This window comes from Canis lupus, chromosome 13, assembly GCF_003254725.2.
Source record: "Canis lupus dingo isolate Sandy chromosome 13, ASM325472v2, whole genome shotgun sequence".
NCBI classification, from domain to species: Eukaryota; Metazoa; Chordata; class Mammalia; order Carnivora; family Canidae; genus Canis; species Canis lupus.
In genome coordinates this window covers 4,522,462-4,540,519 of record NC_064255.1, presented here as the reverse complement: position 1 = coordinate 4,540,519, position 18,058 = coordinate 4,522,462, and the positions used below count along the sequence as shown (strand labels likewise).

General features: G+C 39.5%; 2 protein-coding genes across 7 annotated transcripts in view; one reads left to right on the top strand and one right to left on the bottom strand.

Annotated features, from left to right (window-relative positions):
• The first annotated feature begins 2,571 nt into the window (after nucleotides 1-2,571).
• AZIN1 (antizyme inhibitor 1) overlaps nucleotides 2,572-18,058 on the top strand; it is a 32,048-nt gene continuing 16,561 nt past the window's right edge. For 2 of the 6 annotated variants that reach the window (XM_049093303.1, XM_025450079.3), the window contains exons 1-3: nucleotides 2,572-2,918; nucleotides 7,058-7,195; nucleotides 14,541-14,686. The gene's annotated coding sequence lies outside the window, so the exon portion shown is untranslated. Of the gene's footprint in view, nucleotides 2,919-7,057; nucleotides 7,196-14,519; nucleotides 14,699-18,058 lie in introns of all 6 variants that reach the window. The other 4 variants (XM_025450081.3, XM_025450078.3, XM_049093302.1 and 1 more) reach the window with 3 other exon arrangements.
• Nucleotides 2,915-16,929, bottom strand: LOC118354509 (proline-rich protein 2-like). The gene is made up of 2 exons (XM_035715304.2): nucleotides 16,924-16,929; nucleotides 2,915-3,643 (listed from the first exon to the last, which is right to left on the bottom strand). The coding sequence occupies exons 1-2, from the start codon at nucleotides 16,927-16,929 to the stop codon at nucleotides 2,915-2,917; spliced, it is 735 nt and encodes a 244-aa protein (XP_035571197.2).

The following is an 18,058-nucleotide window of genomic DNA, read 5'->3' as shown; positions in this document are numbered from 1 at the left end:
TCTCTGCTTGTAGCCCTCCTTCTTCCTATCTTCACAGTCGTCTTTTTCTGAAATTCAAACCACTCCCATGATTGAAACTTTTTAGGGATAAAAATCCAAACTTAACAGGAGATCAGAGTTTACCCATGATTTGTCACTTGCCAGAATCAGAACCCTCTTCCCATCCTGTTTGAGTGATAAGACATCTTAATCACTTTTTCTATCTTGGAACACCATCCTTCTTACATGGCTTGACATTGTACTATGGTGATTCTCCTTCCACTTCTCTGGCTGGTCCTCTTGGTTTTCTCTGCCAGCCTCTCTTCTCTCTGGCATTTCTCAGGTTCCTGTACTTACATCCCTTTTCCTGTAGACCTCAACATTTTCTTAATCATCATGTCTATAAGAAAGGCTCCCAAATTCATAGCCCAAAGGGCTCCAGATCTCCCTATTTCCAGGGGCCTTTGGACCATCTTTACATGGATATTACAATAACAACTTCAACTATGCTCAAAGCAGTCTCATATTCTTTCCTCCAAACTGGGTTCTTCTATTTCTACCTATGTTCATAATTCCAGAATCCTCCCTGTTAATTAGCTTAATATACCCAAATCATTTGACACCTTCTTATCTCTCTTGACATTCAAAGATTACCTTCTAGCTTTCTATGCCTTTTCTCTCCCATCCATTCGGATCCCCTTAGCATTCTTAACTTTTTAAAGAGTCCCCACACTGTGTCTTCCAAACTTTCTACCTATTTTTAATCCCACTGATACCAGAATAATCTTTTGAAAACATCTGAGTATATCGTGTTCCTGCTTAAATGGTTCCAGAATAAAGTCCAAGCTCTGATCATTTCTCGATCTCACTGTAACCTACCTTTTCTATCTCATTAGCAACCAGGCCCCTACACTGGAGCCAGAAAGCCCACTCACAATTCTCTAAACTGGCTCATTTCTGTGCCTTCTCTCACTTGTTTCCTTACCTAGAATATCTGCTCTCAAAATCACTTTTTCCCAATGTTTGGAACATCTGCTCTCAAAATTTATCACTACCTTTCCGTAGCAGCCTTTCTCTCAGCTGCAATGATTTCCTCTCTCCACTAGGTTCCACATTGCATATCACTTCTCTGTAAAAAAATTTATTTTGTGTAGTTGTCTTATTTCTCCTGCTAGATTGTAAGCAAGATTTCAAGTAGTGTATTCATCTCTAGCCACCTCCTTCCACCAGGGGGTTTAGTAAAGTGCTGTGTTTCTAAATGTTCTGAATCAAAAAGAATTTTTAAGGAATGAAAGAAAAGTCAAGATATAGCAGAGTGAAATATAGAAAAACAAAATTAGGGAGCATCCACAGCTCCCAATTTTTACCTAATACTTTCCTCCAAAAGCCTACATTTCAGCTTTTCTATCTTTCCATCTAGGAAGGCTATTACTCTTCTTTTCTAATTTATGATTTATTAATCAGACACAGTGCTGCTCACAAAGTAAATTGAAGGTGGGGAAAAACGAACGAAGAAAAAGGTCAGGGTCTTAATCTCATAGATTTTAACTTGGGAGGGATGTATAAATATACATTTCATTTATGTCATTGACTCTTGATTCACAAGGAGTTAGCATGAGAGGACTCAAAAGTTTCTGATCACTAATATGAAGACATTTTTAAAAGATGAGAATAAATTAAAAGCTATGTAGGTCATATTAGGTTCCCCAGTTTAAAAAGTTTGTTATGAAGTGGAGGATTAAAGTATCGTGCGTTTGTAACATCAGTAATCCTCTCACCAACACTGACCCTTCATTAACAAGGGCTGGGTGTAATTGCACCAACCCTTTAAATAATGACATAGAGGCCACACTCCTTTAAAAAAAAAAAAAATCCTACTGCACCATGTTGTAACATACGCGCACTGGGGACATTTTCACGCGGTCAGGAGGCTCTCGGTAACCTCACCAGCGCTGGGCCCATCTATCCCGGCCATTTAGGAACTGGCTTCCACGGAGGAGTGCGCTAACTCACCCTGGGAGGGCAGTCCCCGGGCACAGCCGGTGGAACCCTCCCAAAGCGTCGCGCTCTCGAGGGGCGGAGCTCCGGCGAAGGCCCTGCAGGCCTCCCTTAGAGCCTCCCCAGGCGGTGCACGCGAGCCGCTGCCCCCGGCTCAGCACGACTCTGGAAGTCGTGGCCGCCGGGGCGCCGAGCCCAACTCCCACCGCGCCGGGGCCAGCCGCAGGCGGGAGCGTGGGCGCCCGGGGCTTGCAGGCGCGGGCGACGCTGCGCCCCGGCCCCGGCCCCGGCGCGTCCCTTTCCCCTCGCCCGCCCCCGTCCGAGCGCACGGGGCTCCGCCGGGTGAGGAGCGACGGCCCTCGGGAGGGCGGGAAGCCACAGGCGTTGGGCACCTGCACGCAGGGTAGCCCGCACCGCCCCCTTTCGCCCCCCACCCCGCTGCCCGCGCCTCACGCCTTTCTCTTCCGCTCCCTCCCCTCGACCCGGGCCGCAGCCCTGCTCCGCCCCGCTCGCGCGGCAGCCCGGCCGGCTGTGACGTCATCAGGCCCCGCCCCCTTACCATAAATACTGGCGTCTCCGGCGCCGCCTTCCCACACTCTCTGGCTTTTCGCTCGGCTGCGGTGTTTCCTTTTTTTCCCACCTCTGCCTCTTTTCATCCTTTCTCGGTCTTCGGCTCTGCAGCGTGACGAGGCCGAATCCTCTCCCCACCCAGCCCTCGCCATTCTTCTTCTACCCGCGTTGTTGTTCTATTTCTCCCTTCGGCCGCCGCCGCCACTGCTGCACAGCTGGTGTCGGTGCCGCGCTTTTCCCCCCACGTCGTCCCCGCAGCCTATGGCCCAGGCCGCCTTGGGTATTTCTGCTCAAGGTAACCACATCCCTCTTTAAAAATTCCGCCGAAAAAGAGAAGACGCTTTACCCGACTCTTTGGGCCGTTATCTCACGTGAGTACCGACCCGAGGGGCGCGGGGGCGCGGGGCCAGCCTCGGGGAGCTGCCGGGTGCCTGCCGGCTGGGCCCCTCCGCCCGACCGGCGGCCCGCAGTGCCCCGCGGCCGGCTGCCGCGAACATGGCGGACGGCGGTGTGTGTGGCGGCGGTCGGTGCCGGCGCGGCGGGCTGGGGTGGCGGGCGCGCTTCGGGGCCCTCCGGCGGCCGCCGGGCGCTCGGCGGAGCGGGAGCCGCCGCCGCCGCCGCCGCCGCCGCCGCCGCCGCCGCGGTGAAGGTGAGGGGGCGTGTGCGTGTGGGGGCGCTCGTGGGGGTCTCCGCCGGGGGTCGGCGCAGTCTCCCGGCGGCGTGCGGCCCCCACCCCTCTCCCGTGGTGCATTGCTGTTTCCGGGGAGGGGGGCCGGGCCGCAGCCTTGAGGGGCCTTGCTCCCGCAGCCCCCGCCCGGAGCCCCGTCGCCTCCGGTAACCCCGCGGGCGGCGCGAAGGGTTGCAACGGCTGGGGCCCTATGAATGGAGCGGGGCGGGCCCGGCGGCGGCCTCCTGTGACAGCTGCCGAAGGAGGACTGGTTCTTGGGGTGCGGGGAGTGCGGCCCCCCTCTGGTGGAGGAAAGTTGACGCCACTCGAGGCCCGGAGGCAGGGAAGCCCCGGTGTCAGGTAGCGAGGGAGAGGCCTTTGGCCCCTTCTGGAAGCCTCGGGGCTGCTACTCCGCCCCCTGCGGCGCTCCTGATTGGGCCAAGTCGCCTTCACTCACCCCAGTCACCTCCTGGAGCCTGAGGATTAGTCACCATGGCTTCGTTTTCCCGTCCGCGCCACGATTCCTGGGCAGTGAGAGGGAGAACGGTAGGCTTGGGTGGCTTATCAAGTGCTATTTTGACTGCCAACAGGAATGATGGTGACGTGTTTTAACTCTTGCCCAAAATATTTGAGCGTGTATGTGTCTTGGGCTAAACTGCTGGGTCAGAAACCTGAAGTCGGGGACACAGTTTATAGCCCTATGATGTTCAGATTTAACTGGATTTTGTGGTGGCATCTTGGGTCTTTTAAGATGTTTTCTATCCCGTAGTTTTTCGACCTTTAGCCCCCAGCTTGGGTGGGAACCTGACGACTCTTAAAAGGAGAGAAGTGCTGTGTGGGGGGAAGAATCGATGGGACGAACCTGGCAGAAATATGGCTAATGATTGTCAGGCAAGGCCCTGATCTTTATTATTATTTTTTTACAAATGTGAGAATGCAGATCATGGTCATGAAGACAAAGAAGCCCTGAGGAGTTTACATTTAGTAGGAAAGATTGGCTCCTAATTAAATGAGTTACAGTAGGTGCAGTGATCACGTAATCGGTGCCTCCTCTCTTGTCAGATTTATTTAACTTACACATTTTCAAACATAGAAGGCAAAAGAATTGTACCCTCTCCTAGATTCATTTAGCAACATTTTGCTTTATTTGCCATCCTGCTATCCATCAATCCATCTCATTTTTCCGTGTATTTCATTCAAAGTTGGAGACACCAGAACACTTTACCAATCTTCAGTTCATAAGTATGTGCTGTAGTTTAATACTGTTTATTCTTAAAAAGAAAAACCTTTGGATACAATGCGCAGATCTTTAATCTATCATTTTGTAGGTTCTAACAAAAAATAAGAGTAGTGTAATCCAAATCTATCAAGATGTAGAGCATTGCCAGAAACTTCTCTTTTACCCCTTCAAATGCTATCCCCCCCGCCCTACTCTTCCCGAGGCAGCCAGGATTCTGATTTTTTTTTTTAAACCATAGATCTGTCTATTCTAAAACTTGCATGTAAATGGAATTATATTGTTAGCATTATTTTATGTAAAAGGCTTTAATTCAGCACATTTTTTGATACTTAACCCTGATACGTAGATCAGTAGGTTGTTACTTTTATTCCTCAGTGGTAGTCCATTATGTGAATACTTTGCCTAATTTTATAAAATAAATTATTCTGAAATTTTGGATTTACAGAAAAGTTGCAAAGGTAGTACGGAGGTGCATACTTCTCATTCAGTTCTTATTATTAGCATTTTACTGTGGTACATTTGTCAAAACTAAGAAACTGACTTTGATGCATTACTGTGAACTAAACTGCAGACTTTACTTGAATTTCATCAGTTTTTAATGTCCTTTTTCTGTTCCAGGATAATCCAAGGTACCACATTACATTTAGTTGTCATGCTTTCCCCAATTCTTTCTGACAGTTTCTTAACCTTGTTTGTCATGTCCTTGACAGCCTAGAGAAGTAGTATTGGCCTGATATCCAGTAGAAGGTCCTTCAATTTGGCTGTCTGATTTTTTTTTTCTCATAATTAGACTTTAGTTTGGGGTTTGGGGAAAGAATGCCACGTAGCAACTTCTTAAAAAGTCATTGGTAAAGACAATATTTGTTATTCAGGGAAATGCTGATAATTTGAGGATACTAGGCTAAAATAATGTTTTTTTTTGTGTGTGTGGTAGAGACCTACTGCTTTCAGTCAAGACTAGTTCTTCCCATGCTTATTCACATAGATGTAACGAGACATTCTCTTCAGTTAAAGAACTTGATTGCAACTGATTACACATACCATTCTAAATAAGAATAATTATCTTTTCCTATACCTCTTTTTCTACACATTTTCATTTAACTTCCTTACGGTTTATTTTGACTGTACAAATATCCTGTATGTAACTGGCCCTCTTAGCCTATGTGCCTTTCATATTTTACTAAAATGTGCCTTTCATATTTTAGGGCCTTCATTTCCTATTAGTATCTTTTTGTTAGATGGAAATGTTTTAGAGATCATGCTGAAGAACATTTTTGAATGTCCGAAGTTTAATATCTTTAACATTTTACGCCACTGCTCTTGGGTTACATTAAGCAAAATAGCTGTGTGGATACCTGGTAGGGGTGAGATGAGTCTTTTCACCCAGAGTAATTATCCTAAGACAGGATAATTGAGAATAAACTCTGTCTTCAGCATGAGTCAGCTTTTAATTTATTTTAAAAATTATCTTGGTGTGGGAAGAATCAAAATCTTTGTTTTGGAGTATATTATTTGAAATTTAATAGTAAGATTATAATCACAGTTATATGTCTGTATGGGTTCTTGACTCATCCAAGAGTGTGAGCATATTCTCCTAGTAGGTTGAAGAACCACAAGGATGCGTCTATCCTGGTGGTGAGAGATGCTTTATTTTTTTAAAATTTTTATTTTTTTGAGATGCTTTACATATGTCTGGGGTACATTTGAAATTTTTCTGATTCTTAACTCTATACTTTCTAGTTTAATCCTTTTTCTGGCTTCCTTATCACCTTTTCTAGGAAGTCCTGTCAGGTTATATTAGTTTAAAGTGCAACCACCTAATTATGATTAGAAGTATAGATGTAGCAGTTTTGTTTGAAGGTGAGAAATCCATCCAAGCAAACCATAATCAGTAATAACCATGGCTCAAATTTAGCGTTTTGTAACATGCTAAGCATTCATAGTTCACATTCATAGTTCACTTCACATTCATAGTTCTAGTGATTGTAGACGAAAGTCTAGATAGGTTAAGGTATGTGGAGGAGAGATACAACCCTTAAATACTTGCCTGCTGTGTAAGGCAATTATCAAGCATTATTTCACATAAGTGGCATATCAGCTAAGATCTTTTTGGTATGTAGTAAGATTCTACATTTTAAGTAAAGAGGACTTGAAATTTGGAGAGTAAAAGAAATGTTCTGGGTAGTTCCAGATTACAGATCATGCCAGAACATTATACATCAGGTTGATGAGGGTACTTGGAAGTTTTTCAATTTTAGGGCACTGAGAAATTTGGGTTTTAGAAGATGAATAAAAGTGAAAATGAAATTAGATGAAGGCTGGAAACTGTTAGGTAGATAAAGTGACTTGGAAAGATGATCATGACATCAAGCTCTGAATTTTGTACTTATAGCAGCTTGGAAATTTTTACTACAGAAAAAAAGTACTTGGTATTATGGTAAACCTTTTGAAAACATCGTTTGTATAATGTGACTGATGAAACACTCTTTTAAAACTAAAACTTATTCCCACAGTTAATCTTTAAGTCAATTTAATCTGCTCGAAGAACAAGCTAATTTTCTTAATTTAGGACTATTTACTACTATTTTCATTCCTTTCTTTAGGGCGAACTTTCTGACCAAGTATACAACTACCCAGAGGGCCTAGGAGAAGTGCTGTATAGAGAGCAGTTCGACTTCAACGCTGAGCCACCTTGGGAACCTAGCTGATGATAGGGGGGTTCCATCTCCTAACTTGTCCATGTAAGTATTTTCATGTCTATGCTGGGGCTCTTGTAAAATTGAAGTAAAGGAGAGTTCTTTGTTGCTCAGTTTTTTTCAAAACTTGAAACTGTACTTATCTCTTATCTCTTAAAGTGAAGTGACTTTTATAGTGCTTTTTATAGTTCTAACATAAAGGTTTGACAGTTATGGGTATACTGATTCAGCTTTGTATGCATTGTTTACCAATGATTGGATCACTTAATTTATTTTGGGTACATAACAAGTATTACTATACTTAGGTACATACTACAAGCCAAGCTTTAGGAAGTCTTAACTAGCCCAGGTTTTATTTTTTTATTATTTTTTAAGATTTTATTTATTTATTCATGGTAGACACAGAGAGAGAGAGAGAGAGAGAGTACCAGAGGCACAGGCAGAGGGAGAAGCAGGCTCCATGCGAGGAGCCTGATGTAGGACTCGATCCTGGGACTCCAGGATCAGGCCCTGGGCCAAAGGCAGGCACTAAACCGCTGAGCCACCCAGGGATCCCCTAGCCCAGGTTTTAATATAAGTTGGAAAGATTTTGTATTTTGTTTGTTTTTAACTTAAGGTGTAGGCATTTAAATATTGCAAAAGATTCTGTTTTTCATTCCACTAACTGAAACTGTACCCCACAATATGGGATATAAGAGATGAATCTTCTTGTTTTTCTAGTTTGAGCGTCTTGCCTGGTATAATGGATTACTAGAGTTGATAATTGTTTCATAAAATGGGTTTATATAGTACTCAGCTGGTGGAGAAAAATTGGTTGCTTTTAGAGGACTTACTGAGAGATGATATATGTATGTCTTCCAGCATGCCACTTTCTTGGATGAATTTCATACCTAAAACTGCAACATACAATTCAACAGTAAACTGTTCTTTGAATTTGTGCTGCTAGATTTACATAGTTTATTATTATTATTTTTTAAATTTATTATACGTTTCTTGCTATTGAAACTTGGGTTTTGAGGTTTGGATGTTTCTAAGTGTCCAGAGACTTGGAGGAGATAACAATTGAAATTTTCAGAAAAGTTTAGAGTATCGATATAGTGTTAAATATAGTCTGATGTTGTTAAATAGATTCTATCAAAAAAAAAAAGTTTGCTCTATCTAATTAAAGTATGTTAAAGCAGACCTTTCAACACATTTGCAAGGCTAAAGAGAGGGGAGGAAAACGGTTTAAATAATAGGATTTCTTGCAAGTTCTACTGACTTAGAAACCTGACTAGCAGATTTCTCATACTGGTTTTCTCCTAGCTGTGTGAGTTTGAGCATACTGCTTATTTTTAAAATCATAGCTAAAACTAGAACAGTTCCTTTAGCCCTAAGCTGATAACAATGATTCTCATTTTTGAGTGTATTAAGCACCACTTATTAATGTAGTGTGGTTTTGGGGATTAGCATCATCTGTAATAGAAATGTAGAATCTTAGCCCCACCCAAACCTGACTCAAGCTGCACTTTAACCAGGTGGCTTGTATGCATAGTAGAGTAGCACTGTTGCTGCCATCTCAGTACCAAGTCTGGGATTTCTTAATTTTTGTTAGTAATCAGTTCTATTTCCAATATATCTAATATTCTCCCCTCATTGACTTGGAGATTTAACTTTTCTGGGGTGGGGTCTAGTTGACATCACAGTCACAAATAGATTCTGAAATGGAAATTCAAGAACAGGCTTCATGATTTAAGGAAGATCATATTAAAAGATGGACTTTTTTTTAGTTGAATAATATTTCTAGTGGTGTTTCCTCTTAAACTTGTATCAGTGAACTGATAGCTTAATAAATGAGTCTGGCAAATCTGGGAAAGTAGTTTTTATTTAATATACTGTAGTACTGGGAAAGTCCATAGTTTACTCCTCTTTCAGGAGTGGATGAGCACAGATAGAATATATTAAAGATACTTATTACTCTGCAAGGTTCTGGCAACCGAAGTAACTGACTTATTATGTCTAGATATGATGTATATTATGTTGAACAAAACAATAGCACTTGGAACTTTGCTATAAAGCTACAGGCCCAGAGTCCCTTATGCATAGAATTCTGAAGTCCAAGAATTACTTAAGATTTTTATAGCTTTCTTGAAGCAACCTAAACTGATTTGGAAACAAAACCTTGAGATGTTGCTATTTTTATCTTATCCCATTAAGTGCCAATATTTTTAAATTTTGTTGCAGAAATATTGTGATTACGGGGTGCTGGCCTCCTAGAGAATGCTGTATAATATGAAGTATATGTACTATAGTACCATTCTAAAATCTGAGAAATTTTGAATTTGGAAAAGATCTCTGACTCCAAAGGTTCTTGGCTAGAATTAGTAAAAATGGCAAGAGAAAGTTCTGCTTTCCAGAAATGTCCTTAGATATCAATAGGAGTTTGTTATGGTGGACATTAAAATCCTGTGGAGCAACAATACTGTTTTGGAAAACCAGAAGTCATTAAAAGGGCTTTAACACACTGGCCTTTGTGGAAAATACTTGGTATGTAGCATTGCAGAGCATATAGTTCTGTGCAAATGGTCTAAGCTCTAAGATTTCCCTTCAGAGTTAGGTTTTTAAGTCAGGTAACCATCTGAATCTTGAGATAGTTTATTAAATATTTGGAAACTTGGGTGGTTGCTTACATAATAGTTTTTCTTTGGAATATGTGTATGATGCAATAGGTGAGCACTATAAAGATATTTGACAAATGTTTCAACACTAGTAGTTTCTAAGATTAATGAAGATCCTCTCATTGTGGCAAAGCTTTTGAAAGTCTTTTAAAGGGTTCCTTAGGGCTTTATGCTGGTATGTTTTTTTCCATTGGGCTAGGTTCTCAAATTATTTTAGCTGTCACTCTTGTTTTATAATTAATAAAATTAGCCTAATGGAAAAATTTTTAAATAGGCCTTTCCAGAAAACTAAATTCTCTTCTAACCAACTACTTTTATTAACAGATCTGGTGATGGAGTCCTATTGAATTAATCATTATCATACTTTTTAATAAGTTGTATCTAAATCTAGAAATAGGCTTCAATTAATAGAATGGTTTAAATGGACTCTTAATATTTGTCTAAAATATTTTCTGTGGTTGTCATTAGTTGACTATGTTCAGGTAGGAACTTAGTAAGAATCATCAGCATTTTAAATATTCATGTTGTCTCCTGATTGGTAATATTTACATATGCCTTAATAGGACCTGCCCTAAACTGAAATGAATTATTTTAACTAGGAGATAATGTTCTGTATGAATTTACTAGTATTGTTTTCTCATGTTTTGCTGTTGTCAATAGTAAAATCAGATTTTTGATTTACCATGGAGAAAAGAAATTTTAGTTTGGATAATTTATAGATTCTGTGATGCAAGCAAATTCAGGAGAATATTCATTAATGGTTGGTGGTGTTCTTTGACAAGAAAGCTAAAACTGCTATCCTTGAAAAACACTGTTTTTAAAGTACATGTATCCCCTGGTATACATGAAATAGTATTTGATGACTCTTCACTGCTCATGTAAATTAGTAGAAAAGTATTCTGTACAAGCACAATGTGAAAATACCTTAATAGATAAAACAGTGTTTGGGGAACATGCCTTTTTTTCTTTGGGTAAATTCAGAGTCTTTGCTGGGAGGGCCAAAAAGATTGGAAAGCATTGTAGACCAATTTTTAAAGGGAATAAAATGGTTCTTACATTTATTATAAAAAACAGTGATCCAGGGGGGTTAATAGTGACTACCAATTTTTGTGTTCCATTACACTCCTTTGTGTGGTCTTACTTCAGACTCCTCCCACCCCTTCCCCAAAATTTTGAGACACTTAAGTTAGGAGTGAATAAGGTATTTGTACCTTGTAAAATATGAAATCTAGATAAACAGAAGGCTGTTCTAGGCGGGCCAGTGTTCAGAGAAGCCTATGTGAGGTGCTCTCACATTGATAAGGCTTAGGAAACCGATATTTTTTTTGTCCTTCACCTCCATTCCAGGACCATCCTTGCACAGTTAAGCAATTTGTCACAAGCTAACTGAAGCAGAGATTTAGCCATCCTTTCTCTATTCCAGTGAATAATGTGAAGAACGTTATGGCACAATTAGAAAATACTTCTTCAGCATAAAAGGATTAGAGTGATAGTGTTCAGCCTGCCTGGGCCATACTCAGCCACCCTGAGGTCTCAAATGCCTTATAACTAACTGATTGCCAGAAGTACCCAAGATAATAAATTATTTTCAAATGATCCTTTCTGAACTTTTTGCCTTTTCTTATCTTATATAAGCACACATTTTAAATCTCTCTTCTGAACTTGCTATGGTTTGTTACTTTTTGTGCTCCTATAGTCTAGCTTTGTAAACTTGTGAATTGATCTTTGTTACCTTGAACAAAGTTACTTGGATGCACACATCACAAATTAAAATTTTAATTGAAATTTTAATTTGTGATGTGTGTGGACTTGATCCTTAGAAGTTTAAAATTTCTTACTAGGGCAGCCCCAGTGGCGCAGCGGTTTAGCGCCGCCTGCAGCCCGGGGTGTGATCCTGGAGACCTGGGATCGAGTCCCACGTTGGGCTCCCTGCATGGAGCCTACTTCTCCCTCTGCCTGTGTCTCTGCCTATCTCTCTCCCTCTGTGTCTCTCGTGAATTAAAAAAAAAAAAAAATTCTTATGAAAATAGCATCCTCTGGCACTGCTGTGTTCAGTAAAGTAGCCACTAGCCAGCTGGCTATTTATATTTTAAAAGTTAAAATGCAATAGAATTTAAAATTCAATTCTTAGTTGTGTGAGCCACATTGTGAGTGCTGGCAAGCTATATATGGCTAATGGCTATTGTTTTGAGCAGTGACAAAATTTCAGTTACCACCGGAAGTTCTATTGGACAGCATTGCTCTAAGGTATTGTTAATTGTGAACATGAGTAGTATTAGCTGTTACAATCTTAAGCCACCAGTTAATAGGAATCCTAAGAATTACACGTATCTTCTTAATATTTTTTTTTCTTCTTAATATTTAATAAAAAACTTCCTTAATTTGTAGGGCTTTTCAGTTTTATATTTTAGTGTTTTTTTTTGTTTGTTTTTTGTTTTGTTTTTCAATTTTAGTTAATTCTTTACCATACTCCTATGGTATGATTCTGTACTATGATTTTATGTGCTTATAGAGACAGTGTTAGATTTATGTTGAATATAGGACTTTTCATCTATTGCTTGCTTTTTGCTGCAAGAATCCTCTGATGCCCAGTTTATAAAGAGTTCCTAAATAAGCATAGTATCTTTTTATCTAGGTTCAACATGGTCAACCATGTTCTATTTGGCATGACCAAAGTAGGAAGGGGAGTATCTTAGTATGTTCAACATGGACACTGTAATAAAAACAATTCCCCCCAAATCCTCAAAATGAGGTATTTGCTATCCTAAACTCATAAGGAGCTTCCACAAGTTAAAAAAAAAAAAAAATGAGCAGAGGAGGACCATTTTTCACTAAAAACCTAGCTGTTCTCCCAGTACGTAGCCATAGATCAGTGCTACTTAAACCGCCAGTCAGCAGACAAGGCTCTTGTTCCCCCAATGTCATGGACTGCTTGGTTCTTACGAATCAGCTAGTTTGCAGGCCTTAGTCTGAATAGCCCTGCCCTTAGGTACATAAATAACAGAGGTTATGTCATAAATAATATAAGTAATATGGGAAGTAACCATAGATCCAGTTCAGACAAGTGTGTATCTACACAAAATACTACACAGCCATGAAAATTAATGGACTCTGGTCATGTCTATAGGTGAATGGAGCCTATAATGTTGAGCAAAAGATGTTAGTCACGGTAGAAAAATGACAAGGATGCTATTTATAGTTCAAAACTAGTAAAGCCAAAGTTTTAGGGGCATAGGGAACAATAAAATTAAACAAGGAAGTGATTAAAAAAGCATGAACATGCTTATTCTAGGGGAGATGTGACCACTGCCACCTGGGAAAGATGTATAGGGTTTCATGAGTATTCTATTTCTTAACCTTGTACTTGCTGCAGTCATTGTATTGTATGTGTGTTTTATGTATTAATAATCTTTCTTTTTGGAGAGGTGACAGTGAGATCTGCCCTAAGGAATCAAAATAGTAATTAAGTGCATTTCTTTGAAGACTTTATTCCCTATACTACATTAAGAAAGCTTAGAAAGCTTGAAATTAATATGGTTATATATTTCCCATTCATACTTAATTATTTTACTTGTGTGAGGTACATACACTTCCTTCAGAAAAAATTCAGCCTTCACATCGAATAGTCAAGACAAATTTTTTTTTTTTGAAGATTTTATTTATCTGATAGCATGAGCTGTGGGGACAGGGAGAAGCAGGCTCCCCTGCTGAGCAGGGTTCCCAGTGCTGGACCTCATCCCAGGACCCCAGTGACTGAGTTGAAGGCAGAGGCTTAACTGAGCCACCCAGGGGCCCTCAAGACAAAGGGAGCCTAATCTTGTCAGTTTCATATGTAAAAGTATATTGGTATTACAATCCTGTATTTTGTTTTCTCATTAAGATTTATTTTTAGAATCCTGAGGCATTTCATAGGGCAGCCTTTATCTTCAAACTTAGTCTGTTGGGCTCATTTCCTTTGTTTTTTTTTCCCCTCCCTTATGTATATCCTATTTGTTCTTGCTCTTGTCTTTTAAAATAATTCTTCAGCGGTCACCTTTAATGTTCTTTCTCTAGGGTTAATCAGGTTTTTTTTTTTTTTTTTTTTTTTTTTTTCTTTTTTTACCTCACCACCTGAAAAGTAAGCTTAAGGGTGTTTATTGCTATTCCTGGGTTTCCACTTAACCATTGATTGAAGCAGATTTTGTCCTGATTATCCTAAGTTACTCAGTGTAGATTAGTGTTATTATCCATCACTTACTTTTGGTCTGGTATGGTGAAAATCCATATGGTCTTATGGTCATCACACAATTTATTGGAACTTCCAACCATTTCCAGTATGTAGCTTCCTGGCACTGTTTCTGGTGATTCGAACCTTCTCCAGGCCTCACATCTATAGTGCCAAGTCATCCTTGAGAATCCTCTTCTAATGTTCTTTTGTCCAGTTATTTCTAAAGGTATTCTATATGGTAAGTAACATTTCTGTCAGAGGTAGAATGCAGAGTTGACTTTGACAGCATTGTGTCTATTGTTAAAGCTGTGAGCTGAGTTTTAAGTCCTCAAATCATATATTAAAAACCAGAAGTGCTCTTAGGCTTCCTTACAGTAGTAGTGTAATTCAAATATCTGAAGTTCTCATTCTTTAATGAGTAAAAGTCCTTTTAGAAAAGTGGTTGATATATTAAGGTTGGGTTTCCTTATTACATGTATCTGAAATAGTACTCTCAACCTTTCAGCTCTCCCTGTTCTACTTCCAGGGAGGTCTTCACTTCAGAAATCCAAGACTCATATTCATCCAGCTTGGTGTCAAGTGGGCTGTTGCTGCCAGAATTATCTTGTGATTATTTGAGAGATGTATCAGTTTCTTCTGAAGTACAATCAACTATAGAAGCCTTTGTAGCAGGTGTGTAACAAGGCAAGTGCCCAGCTGCTGCAGCCACTACTCTTGGAGCTACCCTCACTGAACATGAGGACTCAGCGGCCTCATGGAAGGCTCCAGGGAGCAGTGTGCAGTTCTTTGGAACCTTTGTTTCTTTGGCAGCTCTTCATTTAAAAAAAAAAAATACCAAAAAACACCAAAATAAAGGTGTAAATAAGGAATGTTAAACACTTTTTTATTCCCAGCTACAATATCCAAGAGGAAATTACTTTAAAAAGTAGTACTATGATTATAGCAATTGTATTACTGTGAAAAAGTGGAGCTTGCTTTCACCATATATTGGTAATGTGTTTGGTTGTGAATATGGCTTAAAGGCTTGTAAGTAGAGAATACTTTCTAGCATGTGTTGATTAAAAACTAAACCCCAGAGCTTTTGTGAAAAAATGAATTTGCTCCATTTGGAAATCTAAGATTTACACAGGGTAGATTTTTCTGAAGTTTAATGCAAATAATTCAATGTCTAGCAGCACCAGAGTAGAGTGTGTAGTGGGTCATATATGTGTTGGAGCAGTAAATAAGTCCCATTTCTGATTAATAAGCCATAAAAGATGGTGCAGTATCCGTTGGAAATTACATCCAGGATTGGAGTGTTGGGGGTAGGTGTGGCATTACCTGAGTTTGAGTACATTCTTAATGGAGAGGTGTCTGGAATTTCCCTGTGGTATTTTAAATTGAGATGGATTAACTTGGCACATCTGGTATACAATATAAACTCTGCTCACCCACAACACATAGAGACTTATCTTTCTGATTCCATAGAATGTGATTGTATATGTCATAGATTTTTGGTTTAATGTATCATCACTGAGTAACTTTAAATGCTTCTTGAAAAACTAGAAAAATACTTCTTTAGAGCTTTAAGGCAGAAACGTAGAACATTAACCTTTTTGAGATAGTGGAGCTTTAAAATATTTTTGCTAACATGTTAAGAAATTAGACAAAGGCTCCTGGAAATATGGCTCCTTTTTAGGACTCTTTCAGTGAGTTTGGGGTATAATATTTGGGGTAGAAAAGAAACACAATCAGCCTACCCATTACCACCTATTTCAACCTTTCAGTTGGAAATTTTGGACTTCCAAGTGACATTTCATTTGAACAAAGGGTTTGTTGGCTCAGAATATGGTAGAAAGCTATCTCCTGAAGGTCTTTATATGTTGCAGGTTCTTTAGAGATATTAGTATTTCCTGGATATAACTTTGAGGTTTTTTTTTTGTTTTTTTTTTTTTTTTTTTTTTTGTTGTTTGTTTATTTATGATAGTCACACAGAGAGAGAGAGAGGCAGAGACATAGGCAGAGGGAGAAGCAGGCTCCATGCACCGAGAGCCCGACGTGGGATTCGATCCCGGGTCTCCAGGATCGCGCCCTGGGCCAAAGGCAGGCGCTAAACTGCTGCGCCACCCAGGGATCCCTAACTTTGAGTTTTTAACTAAGACAGCTGAGAGTTGAGCTTTGTATTTATATGTGGGTCATTTTTGTATCCTGTTTTTGGGCTCCTTTTAAGAATGTGAATGATGTGAATGATAGACCATTTTTTTCAACACTTTGGAAGAGTTTATTGCTGTCACAAGCCAATCCTAAGTTTAAGAACTCCCCATTTTTAAGAGTTGTGAACTCCTTTGTCCACCTGTTTGAGCACCTATTCTGAGCTAGGAATTGTGGGAGCATCAAAATCTTCAGGGACCATCCAAGAAGATAAACTAAGCTCACTTATGTCAACTATCTTTTATGTATAGGTTTTATTAGTGTTGGTTTAACAGTTTTTATTGCAGTGCTCTGTATGATTAAGGAAATCAAATAATGTTACATGTACTACATCTGTTTTAGTGGTTTAGGTGTGTTAGTCCCTTCATTCTTTTAAGTACTGCGAATATAAGAAATGGAATTTTTTTTTCCATCAGAGTCCTTTTGTGAGTGAAGTAGGAATTGGTGAGCTAACATAAATAATACTATGGTTACTTTTGACTTGAGAGTTGTATTTCAATAATAATAATACAGCCATTTCACAAGCATTGCATCCTTTAGAGCAGGGTGTGCTTTCCACTATCTTTATTCATGTTACTGTTTGTCAGCTGTTTTAGTTTGGTCCTGGGTTATACTTTAAAATTATTTTACCTCTACAAGTCTGATCTGTATTGACAGAGCTCAGTGGTTGGCTGAAGTGGATTTGGGGATTTACTGCAAAAGGAACAGAAGGAACTTACCTTCATGGCAGTGGTTATGCTTATGTATACATTTGTCAAAATGGGTGCACATTGTTTCATGTAAACTGCTGATTAAATAGATTTAAAAAGGAAAACATAATTTCAAATCTGAGAATTAGACAAAAGGTACAGAAGGAACAGCAAGGTTAAAATCTAGAAAATAGTTAAAAGACTATGAATAAGCATAATAGGATGTTTTTCTACCATATATAAATAAACTTTATTTATTACAACTAGGGGAATTTATATGTTTAAGAAACAGTTACTTGATTATGGAAATGTGATAAAGAAAGCTCTATCAGAGACAGTTACATTGAGTTTCTAAAAAAAGAATCCTTTTTCTAAGGATGTGCTGAGGAGACTGATCTTTTTTTTTTTTTTTTAGCTTTTAAACACAATTTGTTGGCATCTCTGGAGCTAACAAATTGTTCTGTGTCTCAGTGTCTTCACCTCTAAAATGAAGATTATACTGTTAATGGTTTTAAGGGTTAAGAAAACTAATATGTATAAAGTACTTATAACAGTGCCTGGCACACTGCCATAAAAAATTTTCCTTAGGAATGTAGGCATTCAGCAGGTTGAGACTGGATGGAATGGGTATGATGTTTTTGTTAAGTACTGAGGATCCTGATGCTAGAGGAAAATTATTCTGTAAGGACTGCAACTATAGTAAATTGAGATACATACTGTTGTGACTTTAAACTAGATTTTTTGGCAGCAGTTTACTTGGAGATTCATGAGTGATAACCTAAGGTTCCCAGTTAAATACTACATAGAAACTTAGGAGTCTCAAGAACCTAAAATGTCAGGCTGAAGATCTTAAGAATGTTTCATAATTAATAGCATAAATGGAAGCGGTTTGACTTTGAAGATCATGATGCTAAACTTAACTGAAAGTTTCTACTGTACTCTTTCTTTGAATAGGCTTTTTAAAATGAGTAACCTTTATCTTTTCTTGTTCCCTTAGTGCATAGCTGAATATTCCTCTAAAATGTTAAAGATTATTTAAAATAAGTGTTTCCTCAGGCCTAAAGTGCTTTCTGGGCAGAGGTTTGCATCAGTCCTGGCTACAATTTTACTTTACTGCATAAGTATTAAGTCTCACTTAGATATGCCTAACTTAACTCCTTTTCTG